At 39.5% G+C, this 21,602-nt stretch overlaps 1 protein-coding gene across 3 annotated transcripts in view; it reads left to right on the top strand.

Moving 5' to 3' along the window:
* DDC (dopa decarboxylase) overlaps window positions 1–21,602 on the top strand; it is a 104,904-nt gene that overhangs the window by 35,511 nt on the left and 47,791 nt on the right. For all 3 annotated transcript variants that reach the window (XM_004045448.4, XM_004045449.4, XM_004045454.2), the window contains exons 5-6: window positions 629–763; window positions 1,696–1,839. In XM_004045448.4, the coding sequence (XP_004045496.1) occupies window positions 629–763; window positions 1,696–1,839 (279 nt within the window). The remainder of the gene's footprint in view (window positions 1–628; window positions 764–1,695; window positions 1,840–21,602) is intronic.

Raw genomic sequence — 21,602 nt, 5'->3', positions numbered from 1 at the left:
TCAGATTGGATTAGAGCCCAGCCATGTGACCTCATTTTCTTTTAATTACCTCTCTAAAAAGCCTATCTCCAAATATGGTCACATCTGAGGTCCGGGGGGTTAGGGCTTCAACACATGAATTTGCGGGGACACAATTCAGCCCGTGGCATTAGGAATCAAAAGAAACCCTTTAAGGCATCTCTTAGTCTCAAGGAAAATGCACCCCTATTTTATAAACAAATGCAAATCGCTCTGTCCGAGTGAATATGAAAGCAGAGTCAGGCTTGCATGCTGGTGCCCTGGGCCGTTCTCCTCTGATAGAGACAGGAGCAGTCCTCCTAGGCCAGGCTGGGGGCAGTCCATGAGGAGAAGCTCTCACAATACCTGGCGCAGGGAAGTAGTCAGAAATGTTAGCTGCTGCTGTTACACAAAATAGACCCACCAATGGCAAACTCATACTAACAGCTGAAGTGGTGGTCTCAGGTGTCAAAAATATTAGTTTTCTCCTAAGCAAAGGAGAGTGAATTTTGCCATTTCAGACTCATATTTTAAGAAAACTATGGACACAAAACAATATGTCTTCCAATAGTGTAGGTACCAATGCCTTCGCTATGTTTGGGATTTCATTTGGACCTTCTCTTGAATTTAGGGAAGTGCCAGTGAAGCCACCCTGGTGGCCCTGCTGGCCGCTCGGACCAAAGTGATCCATCGGCTGCAGGCAGCGTCCCCAGAGCTCACACAGGCCGCTATCATGGAGAAGCTGGTGGCTTACTCATCCGATCAGGTGAGTGTGTTGTGGGGGTATCAGCCAAGACTTCAAGACCCAAATGTTTGGTTTTATGTCAAATTCAAACCAAACCAAACCAAACAGTATCCTTCCAAATCTAAGAACAGTTCCTCAGGTATCACTAAATAGAGACCTGAACTACAGGGAAGGGGTGGATTCTTGGGTGGGAACTGGATAGATCAAGTTAAGAAGGAAATAAATGTGTGGAGACATCACCGCGACTGGCTCTGTCACCTTTTCTACCAGTGCGGACTTATATTGTGATTATCTGGCCTTCTGAGCACCATTGCAGAGAAACTAGATATGGGGATCAAAGTCCTCGGCCCTAACTGCAGCTTTGTTATTCTGTGATCTCAGGCCCCTGGGTAGGGTCAAGCAGGAGACAGTGGCGGTGGGGGCTGCAGGGCAAAAGGTGGCTGGCTTTCATGAGAATTGCCTTTCCTGAGAATCTCTGAGACAGGATGGATCTGCCACAGTGGTGATGCCTCCTGGCTGGTTTCTTTCCTCCGGGTACTGTTTACTGAGCCTGGCCACCAAGCTCCCCAAGGCTCCACAGTCAGGGGCAGGGCACAGATTTGAGCCTAGGATTTCCAAGTCCACCTCTGGGATCTACTTTCCAGGGTCTCGCCACTTGTCCTTGAGTTCAAACAAATGAAAAACTTCATAAATATTGACCCAGCACTTTACCCTTGTTAGTGCCTGATACTTTAAACTTAAAAGCAAGATTCCACAGGAACAGAAACAACTCCAGGAAAAAAGGGGTCTCCTGAAGGTGCAGGGGAGAGGGAGCAGTCAGGAGCAGTTCTGCTTCCTGTGCCGTTAAGAGGGACCTTGTGTTTGCAGTGTTGGCTGCTCTCTGCGGATCCAGGGCCTGGTAATCACTGCATGCACACACCTGTACAAATCCAACTCTGCTGTCTTCTTTCCAGGCACACTCCTCAGTGGAAAGAGCTGGGTTAATTGGTGGAGTGAAATTAAAAGCCATCCCCTCAGATGGCAACTTCGCCATGCGTGCGTCTGCCCTGCAGGAAGCCCTGGAGAGAGACAAAGCGGATGGCCTGATTCCTTTCTTTGTAAGTTCGGCAGCACTTGTGGCTCCTGGCCAATAAGGTGAAACTCCGTCTCTACTAAAAATACAAAAAAAATTAGCCGGGCATGGTGGCGCATGCTTGTAATCCCAGCTACTCGGGAAGCTGAGGCAGGAGAATGGCGTGAACCCGGGAGGTGGAGGTTGCAGTGAGCCGAGATCGCGCCACTGCACTCCAGCCTGGGTGACAGAGCAAGACTCTGTCTCAAAAAAAAGAATTAATCTTTGAGAAACGCTTTTTACCTCCATTTTTTTGTTTTATCAATTCAAGTCAATTCCACAGTGTAATGTGGAAGAACTGACATGGCTCAAAGTTAGCACGCAGAGCAAGGTGACAGCCAAGACATTTTGAAGGATGCAAAAAGAGTCCGCCAGTGGATCAAGGTGTACCTGCCATCTTATCCCAAAAGTCTTATCTTTCTCCGTTGCGTTCATCTCCACAGGCCATACAGGTTTGTTCCTATATGTGTTTACTGCTTCCTTCCTCCCAACAGAATGTGCGGGGAGGGAAGGTCCATTTGAATCCCTGCCTTATCCCTAGCTCCTGAAACAGTGCCTGGTACTGAAGAGAAGCTCGATAAATATTTGTCAAACAAATAAAGATTTGGAAGAAAGATCATTCAGGTAGAAAGAAAGATCTCCCTTAAAATTCCCACAAACAATTTCAGTACAATTTGAATAGATTCTATTTAAATAAGGTGAATTTCTTTGAACCTATAGTGTCAATATTAAGACTCAGAATACTCTATCTAGCGAAAAATAAATCTATCAAAACACACTCTTTTAGGTTTCAGGAATGAAAACAATGCAGGCAACATCACTTAAAATGTTGAGAAGATTGTATTTTACAAAAATTCCAAAACTCATGAAATAAAAAGACAAATGCTGGCAAGAACCACTTATAGCATATGTCGTAAAGTAAATCTTAAAAAGAAGGCTTACATATCAATAAGCAAAAAGGCAACATTCCGGTGGGAAAACATGCGAAATATATGAAGTCAGTTTCATATATAACCACAAAAAACTAAGAACACAAAACCGATTCTGATCCTCTAATAACCAAAGAAATGCAAATTAGTTGCCGAGAGAGGTATGTTAAAAATCTCACACTATGAGTATAGATATGTCTATTTCCACTTTTATATCTGTTAAATTGTGTACATATTTTGAAGCATATTAATTTGGTGCATACACATTTAGAATTGTCATATCTCCCTGGTAAATGATCGTTTATCACTAGGAAACGCCCTTTACATCTCTAGTAATGCATTTTGTCCTGAAGCCTACTTTGTCTGACATTGCTGTAATTACATATGTTTTCTATTGGCTAATGTTTGCATGATATAGACATTTTCCATTCTACTTTCAACCTCCCTGTTCATTTATATTTAAGATGTATCCTGTGAAAGCAGCATTGATTGTTGCTATTTTAAAAATTTGTTTTTAAAATCCAGTGTGACGATTGATATTTATTTTGTTCATTTACACTCAAGGTAGTTATTGATACATTTAAATGTTATCTACTATTTGTTTTTTATTTGGCCCAACTATTATATGATTGCTTTTCTCTATGTTCTTGCCTCTTCTTGGATTAATTATTTCATATTATTCCATTTTCTTATCTCTGCATTTTCTTATTTCCATTCGGCATCTTTTCTTTTAGTCTGTAGAATTCCCTTTAGAAATTTTTAGTGTGAATTTGATACAATGAATTATCTCAGTTTTGTTAATCTGAAAGTGTCTTTACTGTGCCTTCACTTTTGGAAGATATTTTTTCTGGGTATAGAATTCTAGAGTGTTTGGTAGCTAGTTTTATTTTTGGTACTTTGTATAAGTCCATTGAATTCTTTCTTCTATGATTTCTGTTGAGATGTCAGTTGTAATTTGAATGTTGTGATGATGAAGAACATATAAAAATATGACATTTCCTTCTCTGCCACCAATGGAGGTGCTGCTTGCTTTTTGTCTTTGTTTTACTGTGATACAAGGATAATTTTCTTTTTATTTACTCTTCTTGGATTTCACAGAACTTCCTGAATCTGTAATTTGGTGTCTCTCCTCAGTTTTGGAAAATTCTAACCTATTATCTTCCCAAAGTTTGCCTCTCTTCATTTCCTCTCTCCTCCCATTCTGGGACTCTGATTATGTATATGTTAAATCTTTCTGCAGACTGCCATATATCTCTTATGCCCTTTTACATGTCTCACTTTCTTTTTTTTTTAATCTCCATGCTTCATCAACTTATTTACAATTTACCAATTAATCTCTTTAGCTATGCCTAGCTGATAAATATGTCATGTTCATAATTATAAACATTAAAAAATTTTAACTTATTTTATTTTATTTTTTTGAGACAGAGTCTCACTCTATCACCCAGGTTGGAGTGCAGTGATGCAATCTTGGCTCACTGCAACATCTGCCTCCCAAGTTCAAGTGAGTCTCCTACCTCAGCCTCCCGAGTAGCTGGGATTACAGGTGTGTACCACCACGCCTGGCTAATTTTTGTGTTTCTAGTGGAGACGGGGTCTCATCATGTTGGCCAAGCTGGTCTCGAACTCCTGACTGCAGGTGATCTGCCTGCCTCGGCCTTCCAAAGTGCTGGGATTACAGGAGTGAGCCACTGTGCCTGGCCAACTTTTTATTTTGAAATAATCGTAGATTCCTAGAAAATTACAAAGTTAGCACACAGAAATTCTGCGTACTAACCCTTCACCCAATTTCCCCTAATTGTTCCAACTTTTATAACTATAGTACCGTATCAAAGACAGGAGACTGACACTGGTTCATTGTGTGTGTATAGGTCTATGTCATTTATCACAAGTGTCGATTCATGCAGCCACCATGCCAATGAGAATACTGAAATCCTCTAGCACCACAAAGGTCTGCCTCTGCTACTCCCTGATAGTCACTCTCACCTTCCTGATCTCCTACCATCATCAACCCTTGGCAATCACTGATATGTTTTCTACCTTTACACTCTTGTCATTTTGAGAATGTTATATAAATGGAATTATACAATATGTGACATTTCAAGATCAGCTTTTCTCACTCAGCATAATGGCCTTGAGATCCATCCAAGTTGTTGCATGTATCAATAGTTTGTTCCTTTTCGTTGCTGCACCACAGAGATTTGGTACCATATTATCTATACTACAGTTTGTTTACCCATTCACCTGTTGAGGGGCATTGTAGTTGTTTCCATATTTTGCCTTTTCAAATAATGCATCCAGGAACATTAATGTATAGGTGTTTGGGTGGACATATGCTTTCATTTCTCTGGGATAAATGCCTAAGAGTGCAATTAAGGGTCCTATGGTAGTTGTTACATTTAATTTTTTTAAAAAAGAAACTGACAAGGTATTTTCCAGAGTGACTGTATTATTTTACATTTCCATTATCAATGCTTGAGAAAATCAGGCTCTTTACATCCTTACCAGCATTTGGTATTGTCACTATTTTTTATTTTATCCATTTTGATAGATATGCATTAATATGTTATCATGGTCCTAATTTGCAGTTCCCTGATAACTAATGAACATCTTTTCATGTGCTTATTCACTATCTATATGTCCTCCTCAATGACATGTGTCTTTATGTCTTTTGCCCATTTTCTAATTGGATGACGGATTGATTTTTTAAATGAATAAGCTTAATTTTGTTAGAGTTGTTCTAGGCTTACAGAAAAATAAGTAGGAAGAACATATACCTTCTTATATCCCAACCTTCATTTCCCCCATTATTAGCATCCTGCAGTAGTGTGATACATTTATTAAAATTGATTCACCAATACATAACATCCATAATTTACCTTAGGGGTCACTATTTCTAATGAATTTTCTATATGTTTTAACAAGTGTATAATGACAAGTATCTACCATTTCAGTGTTACACAGAATAGTTTCACTGCCATAAAAATCCCCTGTGCTCCACCTGTTTATCCCTCTCTCCCTCCACTTGAACCACTGGCAGCCACTAATCTTTTTGGCTGTCTCCATCATTTGTTCTTTTTTAGAATGTCATACAGATAGAATCATACAATATGTAGCCTTTTCAGATTGACTTATTTCACTAACATGTATTTAAGTTTCCTCCATGTCTTTTTGTACTAGTTTATTTCTTTTTATTGTTGAATGCTGTTTTCTGATATGAACACGCCACAATTCATTTATGCATTTATCTATTGAAGGACATCTTGTTTGCTTCCAAGTTTTGACAATTGTTAATGAAGTGCTATAAGCATTTGTGTGCAGGTTTTTGTGTGTACGTAAGTTTTCAACTCATTTGGGTAAATACCAAGGATCACAATTGCTGGATCATATGGTAAGAGTGTGCTTAGTTTTATAAGGAAAGGCTGAACTGTGTTTCAAAGAGACTGTACCATTTTGCATTCCCACAAACAATGAATGTTAGTGTCGGTTTTTCAACATCTTTGTCAGCTGTTAATTTTTTCAGTGTTTTTTATTTTATCCATTCTAATAGATGTGTAGTGGTATCTTATTGTTATTTTACTTGAAAATTCTGTAATAACGTATGATGTTGAGCATTATTTCATGTACTTATTTGCTACATGAACATCTTCTTTGGTAAGATGTCTGTTCAGGTCTTTTGCCCACTTTTTAATTGGATTGTTTCATTATTATTGAGATTTAAGAGTTCTTTGTGTATTTTGGGTAGCAATCCTTTATCAAGATATATGTTTTGCCAATGTTTTCTGCCAGTCTTTAGCTTGTCATTTCATCCTTTAAACAATGTCTTTTGCGGAGCAGAAGTTTTAATTACAATGAAGTCCAGATTATCAATTACTTCTTTCATGGATCATGTTTTTGGTGTGGTCTCCAAAAATTCATCATCAATCCTAAGGTCATCTAGGTTTTCTCCTATATTATCTTCTCGGAAATTTATAGTTTTGTACTTTAAAACATTAAAATAGATGTAGGTCTATGATCTATTTTCAGTTAATTTTTGTGAAAGGTGTAAGGTCTATGTCTAGATTCATTTTTTGCATGTAGATGTTGATATGGTTTGGCTCTGTGTCCCAACCCGAATCCATGTGGAATTGTAATCCTCAGTGTTAGGGGAGGGACCTGGTGGAAGGTGATTGGATCATGGGGATGGATTTCCCCCTTGCTGTTCTCATGATAGTGAGTGAATTCTCATGAGATCCGGCTGTTTAAACGGTGTGTAGCACCTCTCCCTTTGCTCTCTCTTGCTGGCAATATGAAGATGTGCTTGCTTCCCCTTCACCTTCTGCCATGATTGTAAGTTTCCGGAGGCCCCCCCAGCCATGCTTCCTGTATAGCCAGTGGAACTATGAACCAATAGTTCCTTTCTTTGTAATGGAACAATAAACCTCCTTTCTTTATAAATTACCCAGTCTCAGGAAGTTCTTTATAGCAATGTGAGAATGGACTAATACAGATGTCCAGTTGTTCCAGCACCTTTTATTGAATACTACACTTCCTCCATTGAATTGCTTTTGTTCCTTTGTCAAAGATCAGTTGACTTCATTTGTGCGGATCTATTTCTGTTCAACTCATTTATTTGTCTCTTCCTTTGCCAATACCATATTGTCTTGATTTATAGCTTTCTACTAAGTCTTGAATTTGGGTAGTGTCATGTCAGATCTCAAACACTGTTGTTTAATGTTATGTTGACTATTCTGGGTCCTTTGCCTCTTCATATAAGCATTAGAATCAGTTTAGCAAAATGCACAAAATAACTTTCTGGGACTTTATATAGGATTGCATTGAATTTACGCATTTTGTTGAAATAACTGATGTCTTGATGATATTGAGACTTCCTATCCATGTATGTGAAATATGCCTACCTTTATTTAGATCTTTTAAAAAATTTTCTTCATTAGAGTATTGTAGTTTTCCTCATATAAAGCTCATTCTTTTTTTTTTTCTTTTTACTTTTTTTGGTGCTAATGGGAATGGTTTTTATTTTATTTTCAAATTTCATTTTTTTAATTGCTGGATGATAAGAAAACAATTAACTTTTGTCTAATATTATCATTTTATCCTACAGCTTGCCATAACTGTTTACTTAGTTCTGGGAGAGTTTTGTTTTTGTTTATTCTTTGGGATTTCTACACAGATAACCATGTCATCTGCAAAGATGCTTTTTTTCTTTCCTTCCAATCTGTATATCTCTTATTTCCTCTTCTTGTCTTATTGCATTAGCTGAAACTCTCAGTACAATGTTGATAGGAGTAGTAAGAACAGACATCCTTGCCTCATTCCTGATCTTCGTAGGAAAACATCTAGTTTTTCATCATCAAGTATGATGTTAAGAGTAGGTTTTTCATTCATCAAGTATGATGTTAAGAGTAGATGTCATTCATCAAGTTGAGGATGTTCTGCTCAAATCCTAGTTTGCTAGGAGTTTTTATTATGAACAAGTGTTGAATTTTGTCAAACACTTTTCTGTATCTATTTACATAATCATGAGATTCTTGTCCTTCAGCCTGTTGAAATGATAGATTATATTAATTTATTTTCCTATGTTGAATCAGCCTTCCATCCTGGAATAGATCTCACTTGGTTCTGATATATAATTTTTTTTACATTGTTGGGTTCAATTTGCTAATATTTTGTTGAGAATTTTTGCATCTCTATTTATGAGAGATATTGGTCTATAGTTTTCCTTCTTGCAATGTCTTTGTAATACTGGTCTCATAGAATGAGTCAGAAAGTATTCCTTTTGCTTCTATTTTCTGTAAGTAATCCTTACTTCCTTAAATGTTTGGCAGAACTCAGCAGTGAATTCAATTGGCATGGTTTCTTTGTTTTAGAAGGTTCTTAATTATTGATCTAATTTTAAAATAGATGTAGCACCATTGAGGTTATCTCTTTCTCTTTGAGTTTTGGCAAACTGTATCCTTCAAAAAATTGGTCTATTTTATTTAGGTATTTGAATTTGTGGCCTTGGAATCCATTTTGTTTCTTTGTTATCTTTTCAATGTCCATAGGATTAGTAATGATGGTTCTACTTTCCTTTCTGATATTAGCAATGTGTGTCTTTTTTCTTAACCTGTATAAATGTTTTAAAATTTATTTATCATTTCAAAGAGTCAGCTTTTTTCTTTATTTCCTATTTCCAATTTCACTGATTTCTGCTCTAATTCTTATTATTTCTTTTCTTTTCTTCTGCTTACATTGCATTTATTTATTTATTTATTTATTTTCTGAGACAGAGTCTTACTCTGTTGCCTAGGCTGGAATGCAGTGGCACAACCTCCACCTCCCAGGTTCAAGCAGTTCTCCTGCCTCAGCCTCTTGAGTATCTGGAACTACAGGCATGCATCACCATACCCAGCTAATTTTTGTATTTTTAGTAGAGATTGGATTTCACCATGTTGGTCAGGCTGGCCTTGAACTCCTGACCTCAGGTGATCCACCTGCCTCGGCCTCCCAAAGTGCTGGGATTACAGGCATGAGCCACCGCACCTGGCCACATTGCATTTAAATTGCCTTTTTTTCTAGGTTATTAAGGTGGAAGCTTAGATTATAGATTTCCCTTCTTTTCTAATGTACGCATTCAGTTCTGTAAATTTCCCTTTAAGTACTGTTTCACTGCATCCCACAAATTTTGATGAGTTTTATTGTCATTTTCATTGAAGTTGAAGTACTTTTAAATTTTTCTTGAGACTTCTCCTTTGACCTTAAAATGTGTTGTTTGATCTCTAAGAGTTTTCGGGTCTTCCAGCTATCTTTTTGTTATTGGTTTCTAATTTAATTCCAATGCAGTCTGAGAGCATACTTTGTATAATGTCCATTATTTTAAATTTGTTGAGATGTATTTTATGGCTTGGAATGTGGTATATCTTGGTGAATGTTGATTGTGAGCATGAGAAAGAATATATATTCTACTGTCATTGGATGAAATATTTTACAAATATTAATTTGATCCAGTTAATTGATGGTACTTTTCCATTCAATTATATCCTTACCTATTTTCTGACTGCTGGACCTGTCCATTTCTGACAAAGGGGTGACAAAGTCTCCAACTATAAGAGTGAGTTTATCTGTTTCTCCTTAGAGTTCTATCACTAATAATATAGTAACTGTGAAAAGTAGATTCTCGCCCATCTTCAGGTTTTACTGGTTTTTGTTTGTTTGTTTGTTTGTTTTGGTTTTGATTGTTGTAGACTACCTCTGTGCTGAAAATTGGCCTTAGGTGTAAACTTTTTTTCCCCCATAAGTTATTAGGGTACAGGTGGTATTTGGTTACATGAGTAAATTCCTTTAGTGGTGATTTGTGAGATTTTGGTGCACCCATAACCTGAGTAGTATACACTGCACCACATTTGTAGTCTTTTATTCCTCACCCCCGCTCCCACTCTTCCCCCCAAGTCCCCAAAGTCCATTGTATCATTCTCATGCCTTTGCGTCTTCATAGCTTAGCTCCCACATATCAGTGAGAACCAACAATATTTGGTTTTCCATTCCTGAGCTACTTCACTTAGAATGTGTCCAGTCTTATCCAGGTCACTGCAAATGCTGTTAATCCATTCCTTTTTATGGCTAAGTAGTATTCCATTGTATGTATATATACCACAGTTTCTTTATTTATTCATTGATTGATGGGCATTTGGTTGGTTCCACGATTTTGCAATTGTGAATTTTGCTGCTATAAACATGCATGTGCAAGTATCTCTTTCTAAGAATGACTTATTTTCCTCTGGGTAGATACCCAGTAGTGGGATTGCTGGATCAAATGGTAGTTCTACTTTTAGTTCTTTTAGGAATCTCCACACAGATTTCCATAGTGGCTATACTAGTTTACATTCCCACCAGCAGTGTAGAAGTGTTCCTGGATCACCACATCCACGCCAACATCTAATGTTTTTGATTTTTTGATTATGGCTATTCTTGCAGGAGTAAGGTGGTATTGCATTGTGGTTTTGATTTGCATTTCCCTGATTATTAGTGATGTTGAGCATTTTTTTATATGTTTGTTGGCCATTTGTATATCTTCTTTTGAGAATTGTCTATTCATGTCCTTAGCCCAATTTTTGATGGGATTGTTTGTTTATCGTGTTACTGATTTGTTTGAGTTCATTGTAGATTCTAGATATTAGTCCTTTGTCAGATGTATAGATTGTGAAGATTTCCTCCCACTCTGTGGGTTGTCTGTTTACCCTGCTGACTGTTCCTTTTGCCATGCAAATGCTCTTTAGTTTAATTAGGTCCCAGCCATTTATCTCTGTTTTTATTGCATTTGCTTTTGGGTTCTTGGTCATGAAATCCTTGCCTAAGCCAATGTCTACAAGGGTTTTTCCAATGTTATCTTCTAGAATTGTTATAGTTTCAGGTCTTAGGTTTAAGTCCTTAATCCATCTTGAGTTGATTTTTGTCTAAGGTGAGAAATGAGGATCTGGTTTCATTCTCCTACATGTGGCTAGCCAATTATCCCAGCAACATTAGTTGAAAACGGTGTCCTTTCCCCCACTTTATGTTTTTGTTTGCTTTGTTGAAGATCAGTTGGTTGTAAGTATTGGATTTATTTCTGGGTTCTCTATTGTGTTCCATTGGTCTATGTGCCTATTTTTATACCAGTACCATGCTGTTCTGGTGACTATGGCCTTATAGTATAGTTTGAAATCAGGTAGTGTGATGCCTCCAGATTTGTTCTTTTTGCTTAGTGTTGCTTTGACTATGCTGGCTCTTTTTTGGTTTCATATGAATTTTAGAATTGTTTTTTTCTATTTCTGTGAAGAATGATGGTGGTATTTTGATGGGGATTGCATTGCATTTGTAGATTGCTTTTGGTAGTATGGTCATTTTCACAATATTGATTCTACCCATTAATGAGCATGGAATGTGCTTCGATTTGTTTGTGTCATCTATGATTTCTTTTTTTTTTTTTTTCTTTGAGATGGAGTCTCACTCTGTCACCCAGGGTGGAGTGCAGTGGCATGATCTCGGCTCACTGCAACCTCCACATTTCCAGGTTCATGCCATTCTCCTGCCTCAGCCTCCTGAGTAGCTGGGACTACAGGCACCTGCCACCACGCCTGGCTAATTTTTTTGTATTTTTTAGTACAGATGGGGTTTCACCATGTTAGCCAGCATGTTCTTGATCTCCTGAACTTGTGATCCGCCCATCTCAGCCTCCCAAAGTGCTGGGATTACAAGTGTGAGCCACCAGGCCCAGCCCCGTCTATGATTTCTTTCAGCAATGTTTTGTAGTTCTCCTGGTAGAGGTCTTCAACTCCTTGGTTAGGTATATTCCTAAGGTTTTTTTTTTTTTTTTAAGCTATTATAAAAGGGTTCTTGATTTGATTCTCAGTTTGGTTGCTATTGGTGTATAGAAGAGCTACTGACTTGTGTACATTAATCTTGTATCCAGAAACTTTGCTGAATTCTTTTATCAGTTTTAGGAGCTTTCTGGAGGAGTCTTTAGGATTTTCAAGGCAAGCAATCATATTGGCAGCAAACAGTGACAGTCTGACTTCCTCTTTACTGATTTGGATGCCCTTTATTTCTTTCTCTTGTCTGATTGCTCTGGCTAGGATTTCCAGTACTATGTTGTAAAGAAGTGGTGAGAGTGGGTAACCTTGTCATGTTCCAGTTCTCAGAGGGAATGCTTTCAACTTTTCCCCATTCAGTATTATGTTGGCTGTGGGTTTGCTGTAGATGGCTTTTATTATATTAAGGTATGTCCCTTTATGCCAATTTTGCTGAAAGTTTTAATCATAAAGGAATACTGGGTTTTGTCAGATGCTTTTTCTGCATCTGCATCTATTGAGATGATCATGTGATTTTTGTTTTTAATTCTCTTTCTGTGGTGTATCACATTTATTTACTTGTATACATTAAACCATCCCTGCATCCCTGCTATGAAACCCACTTGATCATGGTGGATTATCTTTATGATATGTTTTTGGATTTGGTTAGCTATTATTTTGTTAAGGATTTTAGCATTTATGTTCATCAAGGATATCTGTCTGTAGTTTTCTTTTTTGGTTATGTCCTTTCCTGGTTTTGGTGTTAGGGTGATTCTGGCTTCATAGAATGAATTAGGGAGGGTTTTTCTTTATCTTCTGTAATAGTGTCAAAAGGATTGGTACCAATTCTTTGAATGTCTGGTAGAATTCTGCTGTGAATCTGTCTTGTCTTGGACTTTTTTTGTTGGTAATTTTTAAATTACCACTTCAATCTCACTGCTTGTTATTGGTCTGTTGAGGGTATCTAATTCTTCCTGATTTAAGCTAGGAGGGTTGTATTTTTCCAGGAATTTCTCCATGTCTTAAGGGTTTTCTAGTTTATGTGCATAAATGTGCTCATGGTAGCCTTGAATGATCTTTTGTATTTCAGTGCTGTCACTTGTAATATCTCCTGTTTCGTTTCTTACTGAGGTTATTTGGATTCTCTGTCTTCTTTTCTTGGTTAATCTTGCTAATGGTCTATCAATTTTATTTAACTTTTCAAAGAAATCAGCTTTTTGTTTCATTTATCTTTTGTATTTTTTTTGTTTCAATTTCATTTAGTTCTGCTCTGATCTTGGTTATTTCCTTTCTTCTGCTGAGTTTGGGTTTCATTTTTTTCTTGTTTCTCTAGTTCCTTGAGGTGTGTCCTTAGAATGTCAGTTTGTGCTCTTTCAGTCTTTTCAATGAGGTGTTTAGGGCTATAAATTTTCCTCTTAGCATCCCCTTTGCTGTATCCCAGAGGTTTTGGTAGGTTGTGTCGTTACTGTTGTTCTGTTTGAAGAATTTTTAAACTTCCATCTTGATTTCGTTTTTGAGCCAGTGCTCATTCAGGTGCAGTTTATTTAATTTCCATGTATTTGCATGGTTTTGAAAGTTCCTCTTGGAGATAATTTCCAGTTTCATTCCACTGTGGTCTGAGAGAGTGCCTGATATAATTTCAATTTTCTTAAGTTTATTGATGTTTGTTTTATGGCCTATTATATGGTCTGTCTTGGAGAAAGTTCCATGCGCTGTTGAACGGAATGTGTATTCTGTGGTTGTTGGATGAAATATTCTGTATATACCTGTTAAGTCCATTTGTTCCAGGATATAGTTTAAATCCATTGTTTCTTTGTTGACTTTCTGTCTTGATGACCTGTCTAGTGCTGTCAGTGGAGTACTAAAGTCTCCCACTATTATTGTGTTGCTGTCTATCTCATTTCTTAGGTCTAGTAGTAATTGTTTGATAAATTTGGGAACTCCAGTAATAGGCGCATATATATATAGGATTACAATATTTTCCTGTTGGACAATGCCTTTTACCATTATATAATGTCCCTCTTTGTCTCTTACAACTGCTGTTGCCTTAAAGTTTGTTTTGTCTGATATAAGAATAGCTACCCCTGCTTACTTTTGGTGTCCATTTGCATGAAATGCCTTTTTCCACCCCTTAAGTTTATGTGAGTCCTTATGCATTAGGTGAATCTCCTGAAGGCAGCAGGTAGTTGGTTGGTGAGTTATTATCCATTCTGTGGATCTGCATCTTTCAGGTGGAGCATTTAGGCCATTTACATTCAATTTTGGTGTTGAAATATGAGGTACCCTTGCATTCATCATGCTCTTTGTTGCCTGCATACTTTTTTTGTTTGTTTGTTTTTTGTTTTTGCTTTTTAACTTGTATTTTTGCTTTATAGGTCCTGTGTGATTTATGCTTTAAAGAGGTTCTATTTTGATGTGTTTCCAGGATTTGTTTTAAGATTTAGAGCTCCTTTTAGCAGTTCTTGTAGTGGTGGCTTGGTAATGGTGAATTCTCTCAGCATTTGTTTGTCTGAAAAGGACTGTATCTTTCCTTCATATATGATGCTTAGTTTAGCTGGATACAAAATTCTTGGCTGACAATTGTTTTGTTTGAGGAGGCTGAAGATAGGGTCCCAATCCCTTCTGGCTTGTCGGGTTTCTGCTGAGAAATCTGCTGTTAATCTGATAGGTTTTCTTTGTAGGTAACCTGGTGCTTCTGTCTCACAGCTTTTAAGATTCTTTCTTTCATCTTAACTTTGGATAATCTGATGTGCCTAGGTGAAGATCTTTTTGCCATGAATTTCCTAGGTGTTGTTTGTGCTTCTTGTATTTGAATGTCTAGGTCTCTAGCAAGGTCGGGGAAGTTTTCCTCAATTACTCCCCCAAATATGTTTTCCAAGCTTTTAGAATTCTCTTCTTCCTCAGGAACACTGATTATTCTTAGGTTTAACATAATCCCAGACTTCTTGGAGGCTTTGTTCATATTTTCTTATTCTTTTTTCTTTATCTTTGTTGGATTGGGTTAATTCAAAGACCGTGTCTTCGAGCTCTGAATTTCTTTCTTCTACTTGTTCAATTCTATTGCTGAGACTTTCCAGAGCATTTCACATTTCTAAAAGTGTGTCCAAAGTTTCAAGCTCTGAATTTCTTTCTTCTACTTGTTCAATTCTATTGCTGAGACTTTCCAGAGCATTCCACATTTCTAAAAGTGTGTCCAAAGTTTCCTGAAGTTTTGATTGCTTTTTCTTTATGCATCTATTTCCTTGAATATTTCTCCTCTTACTTCTTGTATTGTTTTGTGGATTTTCTTGCATTGGGCTCTGCCTTTCTCTGGTGCTTCCCCGATTAGCTTAATAACTAACCTTCTGAATTATTTTTCAGGTAAATCAGGGATTTTTTCTTGGTTTGGATCTATTGCTGGTGAACTAGTGTGATTTTTTTGGGGGGTGTTGAAAAGCCAGGTGTTGTCATATTACTGGGGTTGGTTTCCTGGTTCCTTCTCATTTGTGTAGGCTCTGTCAGGGGGAATATCTAGGGCTGAAGACTGTTGTTCAGATTCTTTTGTCCCACAGGGTGTTCCCTTGATGTAGTACCCTCCCCTTTTTCCTATGGATGTGGCTTCCTGTGAGCTGAACTGCAGTGATTGTTGTCTCTTTTCTGGGTCTGGCCACCCAGGCAGTCTACCCAGCTCTGGGCTGGTACTAGGGGTTGTCTGCACAGAGTCCTTCGGTGTGAACTATTTATGGGTCTCTCAGCCATGGATACCAGCACCTGTTCTGGTGGAGGTGAGTTGGGGAGGGGGTGCAATGGACTCTGTGAGGGTTCTTAGCTTTGGTGGTTTAATGCTCTGATTTTGTGCTGGTTGGCCTTCTGCGGGAGGTAGTGCTTTCCAGAGAGCATCAGCTGTAGTAGTATGGAGAGGGCCCAGTGGTGGGCAGGGCCCTACAACTCCCAAGATTATATGCCCTTTGTCTTTCGCTACTAGGGTGGGTAGGGACTGACCACCAGGCAGGGGTGGGGCTAGGCATGTCTGGGCTCAGGCTTTCCTTGGGTGGGTCTTGCTGCAGCTGCTGTGGGGGATGGGGGTGAGAGTCCTAGGTCACTGGAGTTGTGTACCTAGGAGGATTATGGCTGCCTCTGCTGAGTCATGCAGGTTGTCAGAGAAGTGGGGAAAGCCAGCAGTCACAGACCTCACCCAGCTCCCACACAAACCAAAGGGCCTGTCTCCCTCCCACCTTGCCCCTGCCAACAGCCCCAAGTCTGTTTCTGGGCGTGGGCGAGAGGGGCTTAAAAACTTGCCCCAGGCTACCTACTTCCCAGCTATGAAAGAAAAGGGCTTGGTTTTTCCCCTCCCTCTGGAGCCTGCACACCAGATTTGCACCGTCCCCGAGTTCTGGCCAGGAGGCTTCTCATCCGTTCAAACTGTTACAATGTTCAGCTGGAGATTTCCTTCTCCCTGTGAAGTTTTACCCACTGCTCCTCTGGCTGCCTTCCCAATGGATCCCTGTGGTGCCAGCAGGAATGACCTGCTTGGGAACCCAGTGAGTTCCGAGGGCCTTTCTGCTGCTTCCTCTACCCCTGTATTTTGCTCGACTCTCTAAATTGACTCAGATCCAGGTAAAGTCGGAAACTTCTCCCGCAACAGACCTTCACTTTCTCTAGTGGGGGTGTGTGTTCAGGAGAGGAGGGTCTCCCTTTCCCACTTCTGCAGCTGGGGCACTCACAGTACTTAGGGTGTCTCCTGAGACCTGCAGGAGCATTTCACTTCCTTCACAGGGTCTGTGGGTCCTCTCGGGATTGCTGGTTTGTTCTTGCAGTCAACCTGGAGCTAAAATTCACAAATGTGAGCCTCCACACGCTGCTCTGTCCAGTGCTGCAATCTCACTCTAGTCCTGCCTCCCATATGCCATGATGATTGGCCTTAGGTATAAATGTAAGGTTCTTTCAGTTATTTTCTGAGCCTGTGTCTTTTCTGGGTATGTGTGATGACTTTCTAATTTCCCCTACATAGGTGTTAGTCTTTGAATATCCAAGTCTTCACACTGTCTGTATCCTTAAAAAGGGAAAAGAGGAAAATAAGGGGGGAAAAAGGCACTGGCTCTTTTTATCCCCCAGAAGTCACTTCAGTTGGATAAGGTGGGTCTTGCAGCAATGGGCAGGGTGTACAACAATGGCCACCACCTCTTTGCACCTGTGACTGGGATCAGTAATCAACAATCAACAATCAAAATGCAGACTCCCAATATTTGGAGGACAGTTTCCTTTTTCTCACTTTGGCTCTTGCAAGCTCTGTGCAAGCTGCTCCAGGGACACATGCTCAGCTATGTGCCATGGGCCTGGGGGTGGTGGATGGGTAGGTACTACTGTACTAGAGCTAAAATTGACCAAAATTAACTGTATTTTACTGTCCAACCCTTATATTGAAGTTGCAAGCCTTCAATAGACCCCAGAGTTTCAAAATAATTGCATCAAACAGACTCTGCCAGTAGGTAAAAGTTTTGTTTAGCTGGGAGACAGATTTCCTGGTGCTTCCTACTCCTTCATCTCCTCTTTACCCTATTTCTGTAATGCTCTTTTTTATCCCTGACAATTTTCTTTAACAATTTTCTTGATCCACTTTGTCTAAAATTAGTATAGCTGTTCCAGCTTTATTTTCATTGGTGTTAGCATGGTATATTTTTCTACATCGCTATACCTTTAATCTGTATCTTGACATTTAAAGTGCATTTCTTATACACAGAATATAGTTGGGTCTTGTTTTCTTATCCATTCTGACAGTCTGTGTGCTTTATTTTATTTTTAATTATTTGAATTTTAATTTTTTATTTCAATAGGCTTTTGTGGAATAGGTGGTGTTTGGTTATGTGGATAAGTTTTTTAGTGGTGATTTATGAGATTTTGGTGCACCCATTACCCTTTTCAATTAGTGCATTTAGACCATTGATATTTAAAATAATTATTGATGTAGTTGGATAAATATCTACCATATTTATTACCTTTTCCTATTTGCTGCTCATATTCTTTGTTTCATTTTTGGTCTTCTATTCTTTGCCTTCTCTTGTTTTAACTGAGCATTTTATAGAATTCCATCTTTTCTTCTCTCTTAGTATGTGAATCAATTTTTTTTCTTTTTCTTTTTTTTCTTTTTGAGATGGAGTCTCACTCTGTCGCCCAGGCTGGAGTGCAGTGGCGCAATCTTGGCTCACTGCAACCTCTGCCTCCCAGGTTCAAGCAATCCTCCTGCCGCAGCCTCCCAAGTAGCTGGGACTACAGGTGTGTGCCACCATGCCTGGCTAATTTTTTTGTATTTTTAGTAGAGACACAGTTTCACTGTGTTAGCCAGGATGGCCTCAATCTCCTGACCTTGTGATCTGCCTGCCTTGGCCTCCCAAAGTGTTGGCCAGGCTAGTCTCGAAATCCTGACCTCAAGTGATCCATCTGCCTTGGCCTCCCAAAGTGTTGGGGTTACAAGCATGAGCCACCATGCCTAGTCAGATTTTCTTTCTTTACATGAAATATTACAAGCATTTTTTTCAGGTCATTATATATTATATAAAAGTATAATTTTGTTAAAAAAGTTGCATAGTACTCTATTATATCTCTATCTTTCCCAGCTATCTCTCTCATATATACATATATGTACACACATACATATAACATAAATAAATATAAATGTAATTTATTTAATAGGAATTCACATGTATATACATATATGTATTTGTATTTTATGTATTCATAAAATTCATATTTTATGAACTCCTATTAAATAAATTATATATTATTTTGTGTGTGTGTGTGTGTGTGTATATATATATATATCCTAATATCCTAGCAATAAGCTAGTGTTAAACCGTTGAGTTTTTTTTTGTTTGTTTTTTTTTTTTGAGACAGAGTCTCGCTCTTTCACCCAGGCCGGAGTGCAGTGGCGCTATCTCGGCTCACTGCACACTCCACCTCCCAGGTTCACGCCATCCTCCTGCCTCAGCCTCCCGAGTACCTGGGACTACAGGCGCCCACCACCGCACCCGGCTAATTTTTTGTATTTTTAGTAGAGATGGGGTTTCACCATGTTAGCCAGGATGGTCTCGATCTCCTGACCTCGTGATCTGCCCGCCTTGGCCTCCCAAAGTGCTGGGATTACAGGCGTGAGCCACCGCGCCCTGCCATCTTACTTACTTTTTTTTTTTTTTTTTTTTTTTTGAGATGGAGTCTTACTCTGTCACCCAGGCTGGAGTGCAGTGGTGTGATCTCAGCTCACTGCAACCTCTGCTACTTAGGTTCAAGTGATTCTCCTGCCTCAGCCTCCCAAATAGCTAGGATTACAGACGTGCACCACCACACCTGGCTAATTTTTGTATTTTTGGTAGAGATGAGGTTTCACCATGTTGGTCAGGCTGGTCTTGAACTCCTGACCTCAAGTGATCTGCCAGCCTTGGCCTCCCAAAGTGCTGGGATTATAGGCATGAGCCACAGCACCCGGCCTACTTACATTCTTTCTTGTAGTAATTGGTGCACTTAAAAATTTTATTCATATACTTATTTACTTATCTATAATAACTTATGTAAACAAAGTAAATAAGTAAGATACAATAAGTGGCCGGGTGCAGTGGCTCACACCTGTAATCTCAGCACTTTGGGAGGCCAAGGTGGGCGGATCATGAGGTCAGGAGATCCAGACTATCCTGGCTAACACAGTGAAACCCCTTCTCTACTGAAAATACAAAAACAAAATTAGCCGGGCATGGTGGCAGGCACCTGTAGTCCCAGCTACTCGGGAGGCTGAGATAAGAGAATGGCCTGAACCCCGGGAGGCGGAGCTTGCAGTGAGCTGAGATGGTGCCGCTTCACTCCAGCCTGGGCGACAGAGTGAGACTCCGTCTCAAAAAAAAAAAAGATACGTAAGTATCTTATATAAGTAAGATAAGTAAATGAGAAAATTTACTTATCAGAATTTCTTGGGAATGATTTATAGCCCTGAAATTACTTAATGAAAGAGATGGGTTTTTTTTCCCCAAGACTTTGATACATACTCTCACATTCTACTTCAAAAACATTGTACCAATTTATACCAAAAGTTTCTTTATAAAGAGTTATTAAACATAAAAAATAATGTTAAAATAGTGACTTCTACTGAAAGAAATGTAATGGTGAAATTGCTGGAGGTGCCAAGTAATACAGGCACTAAGAAATGACTCATTCATTCATTCATTCATTCATTTGCTAAGAGGGAGTAATTTACGATTTTCTTAGGAGTTTATTTACTAGAGTGTCCGTGGGTGAAATTCAGATTCCACTGGGCAAATGAGGAAATGAAAAATGTGGGAATGGATTCCTTTAAAAAGAAGTTGGCCTGTGAAGGAAAGAAGAGTAAATAGTGCCATTGCTGGAGCAAGTTGGGCCGAGGGAGATGTGCTGAGAGAGAGATTTATCTGTGCATGTGAAGGAGCTGGTGGAGGAGGCAGAAGCACGAAAGAGAAGACTACACATTTCATTAAGAGAAACAAAATCAAATTTTATTTTCTTTGAGGAAGATGGAAGGACCAAATTAATATGCCTCTGTTGGAATTTTGCCCTAAAGACCAAAATTCCAGAACATTCTGATGACAGAAGCCACAGATGTGGGCCAATTGTAGGTATCGGATCAGAAAGGAGAATCACTTTTTTGCTGTAGACTGCCCCATGCACCGGCACCGTACCAGCCCTGGAGGTGTGTGGCGAGCCATGGTCCCTTTCCTCATGGCATGGTTCTTGGTGGGGAAGACAAGTATGTTCCCATCTCCACGCCATTTGATGAGAACGATGCATATATACATGGGTAGAGGGCGCAAATAAACTTCCTAGAGGGGGATTTGGAAAGCCTGTTGCTGAGAGAGAACACAGGAGCTGTGTCAGGGGATATCCAGGCAGGTGCTTCTGGGCATGGTGCCTTTCTTGTTGGAGGGAAGAGGGCTGCAGCGTACAGAGATTAGAAAAGCATAGGACATTCCAGGAAATGCACCTTGTTTGTTGTCTTTAACTGGCAGCCAAAGGATTGTAAAGCTGGAGAGAGTCCGGGCCCTCATAGGAGAGGGGTTGGAGCCTGAGCCTTGTCTCACTGCCCAGCTGTGCCCTTGTGGTTATAACTGGGCATGTGCATAATGACTATATGCGTCCTTCTGGGATGTAGCCACATGGTCTTCATTATATTCTCAAAGGGGCTGTAGATCCCTTAAAATTGAAGACTTGCTGCTGAGGGCAAGGGGCACATTTGGCAGGGTTTGAACCAGAAAAGCTGAATCATTGCCCTTCCATGAACAGGCTTGGGGCTTGTAATAAAGTTTCCCCTTGTATCTCAGGAGAGCTTGCTTCCCTAATGAGCCAGCTTGATAAGGTCGGGCCACAGACGGCGATGCCTGCGAGGCACTTACGTGAGCACGGCGGGCTAGTCAAAGGGGCAAGGATGCAGAAGAGAAGGTTGTGCTGGGCTCTGCCACTGCAGGAAGACTGCGGGCTCTTTGAGATGGAGGCCTGCACTGTCCCCTACCCCTCCTTCCCCC

Source organism: Gorilla gorilla, chromosome 6 (assembly GCF_029281585.2).
Source record: "Gorilla gorilla gorilla isolate KB3781 chromosome 6, NHGRI_mGorGor1-v2.1_pri, whole genome shotgun sequence".
NCBI classification, from domain to species: domain Eukaryota; kingdom Metazoa; phylum Chordata; class Mammalia; order Primates; family Hominidae; genus Gorilla; species Gorilla gorilla.
Note: the sequence above shows the minus strand (reverse complement) of the source record. Positions and strands in the feature narration are given on the sequence as shown.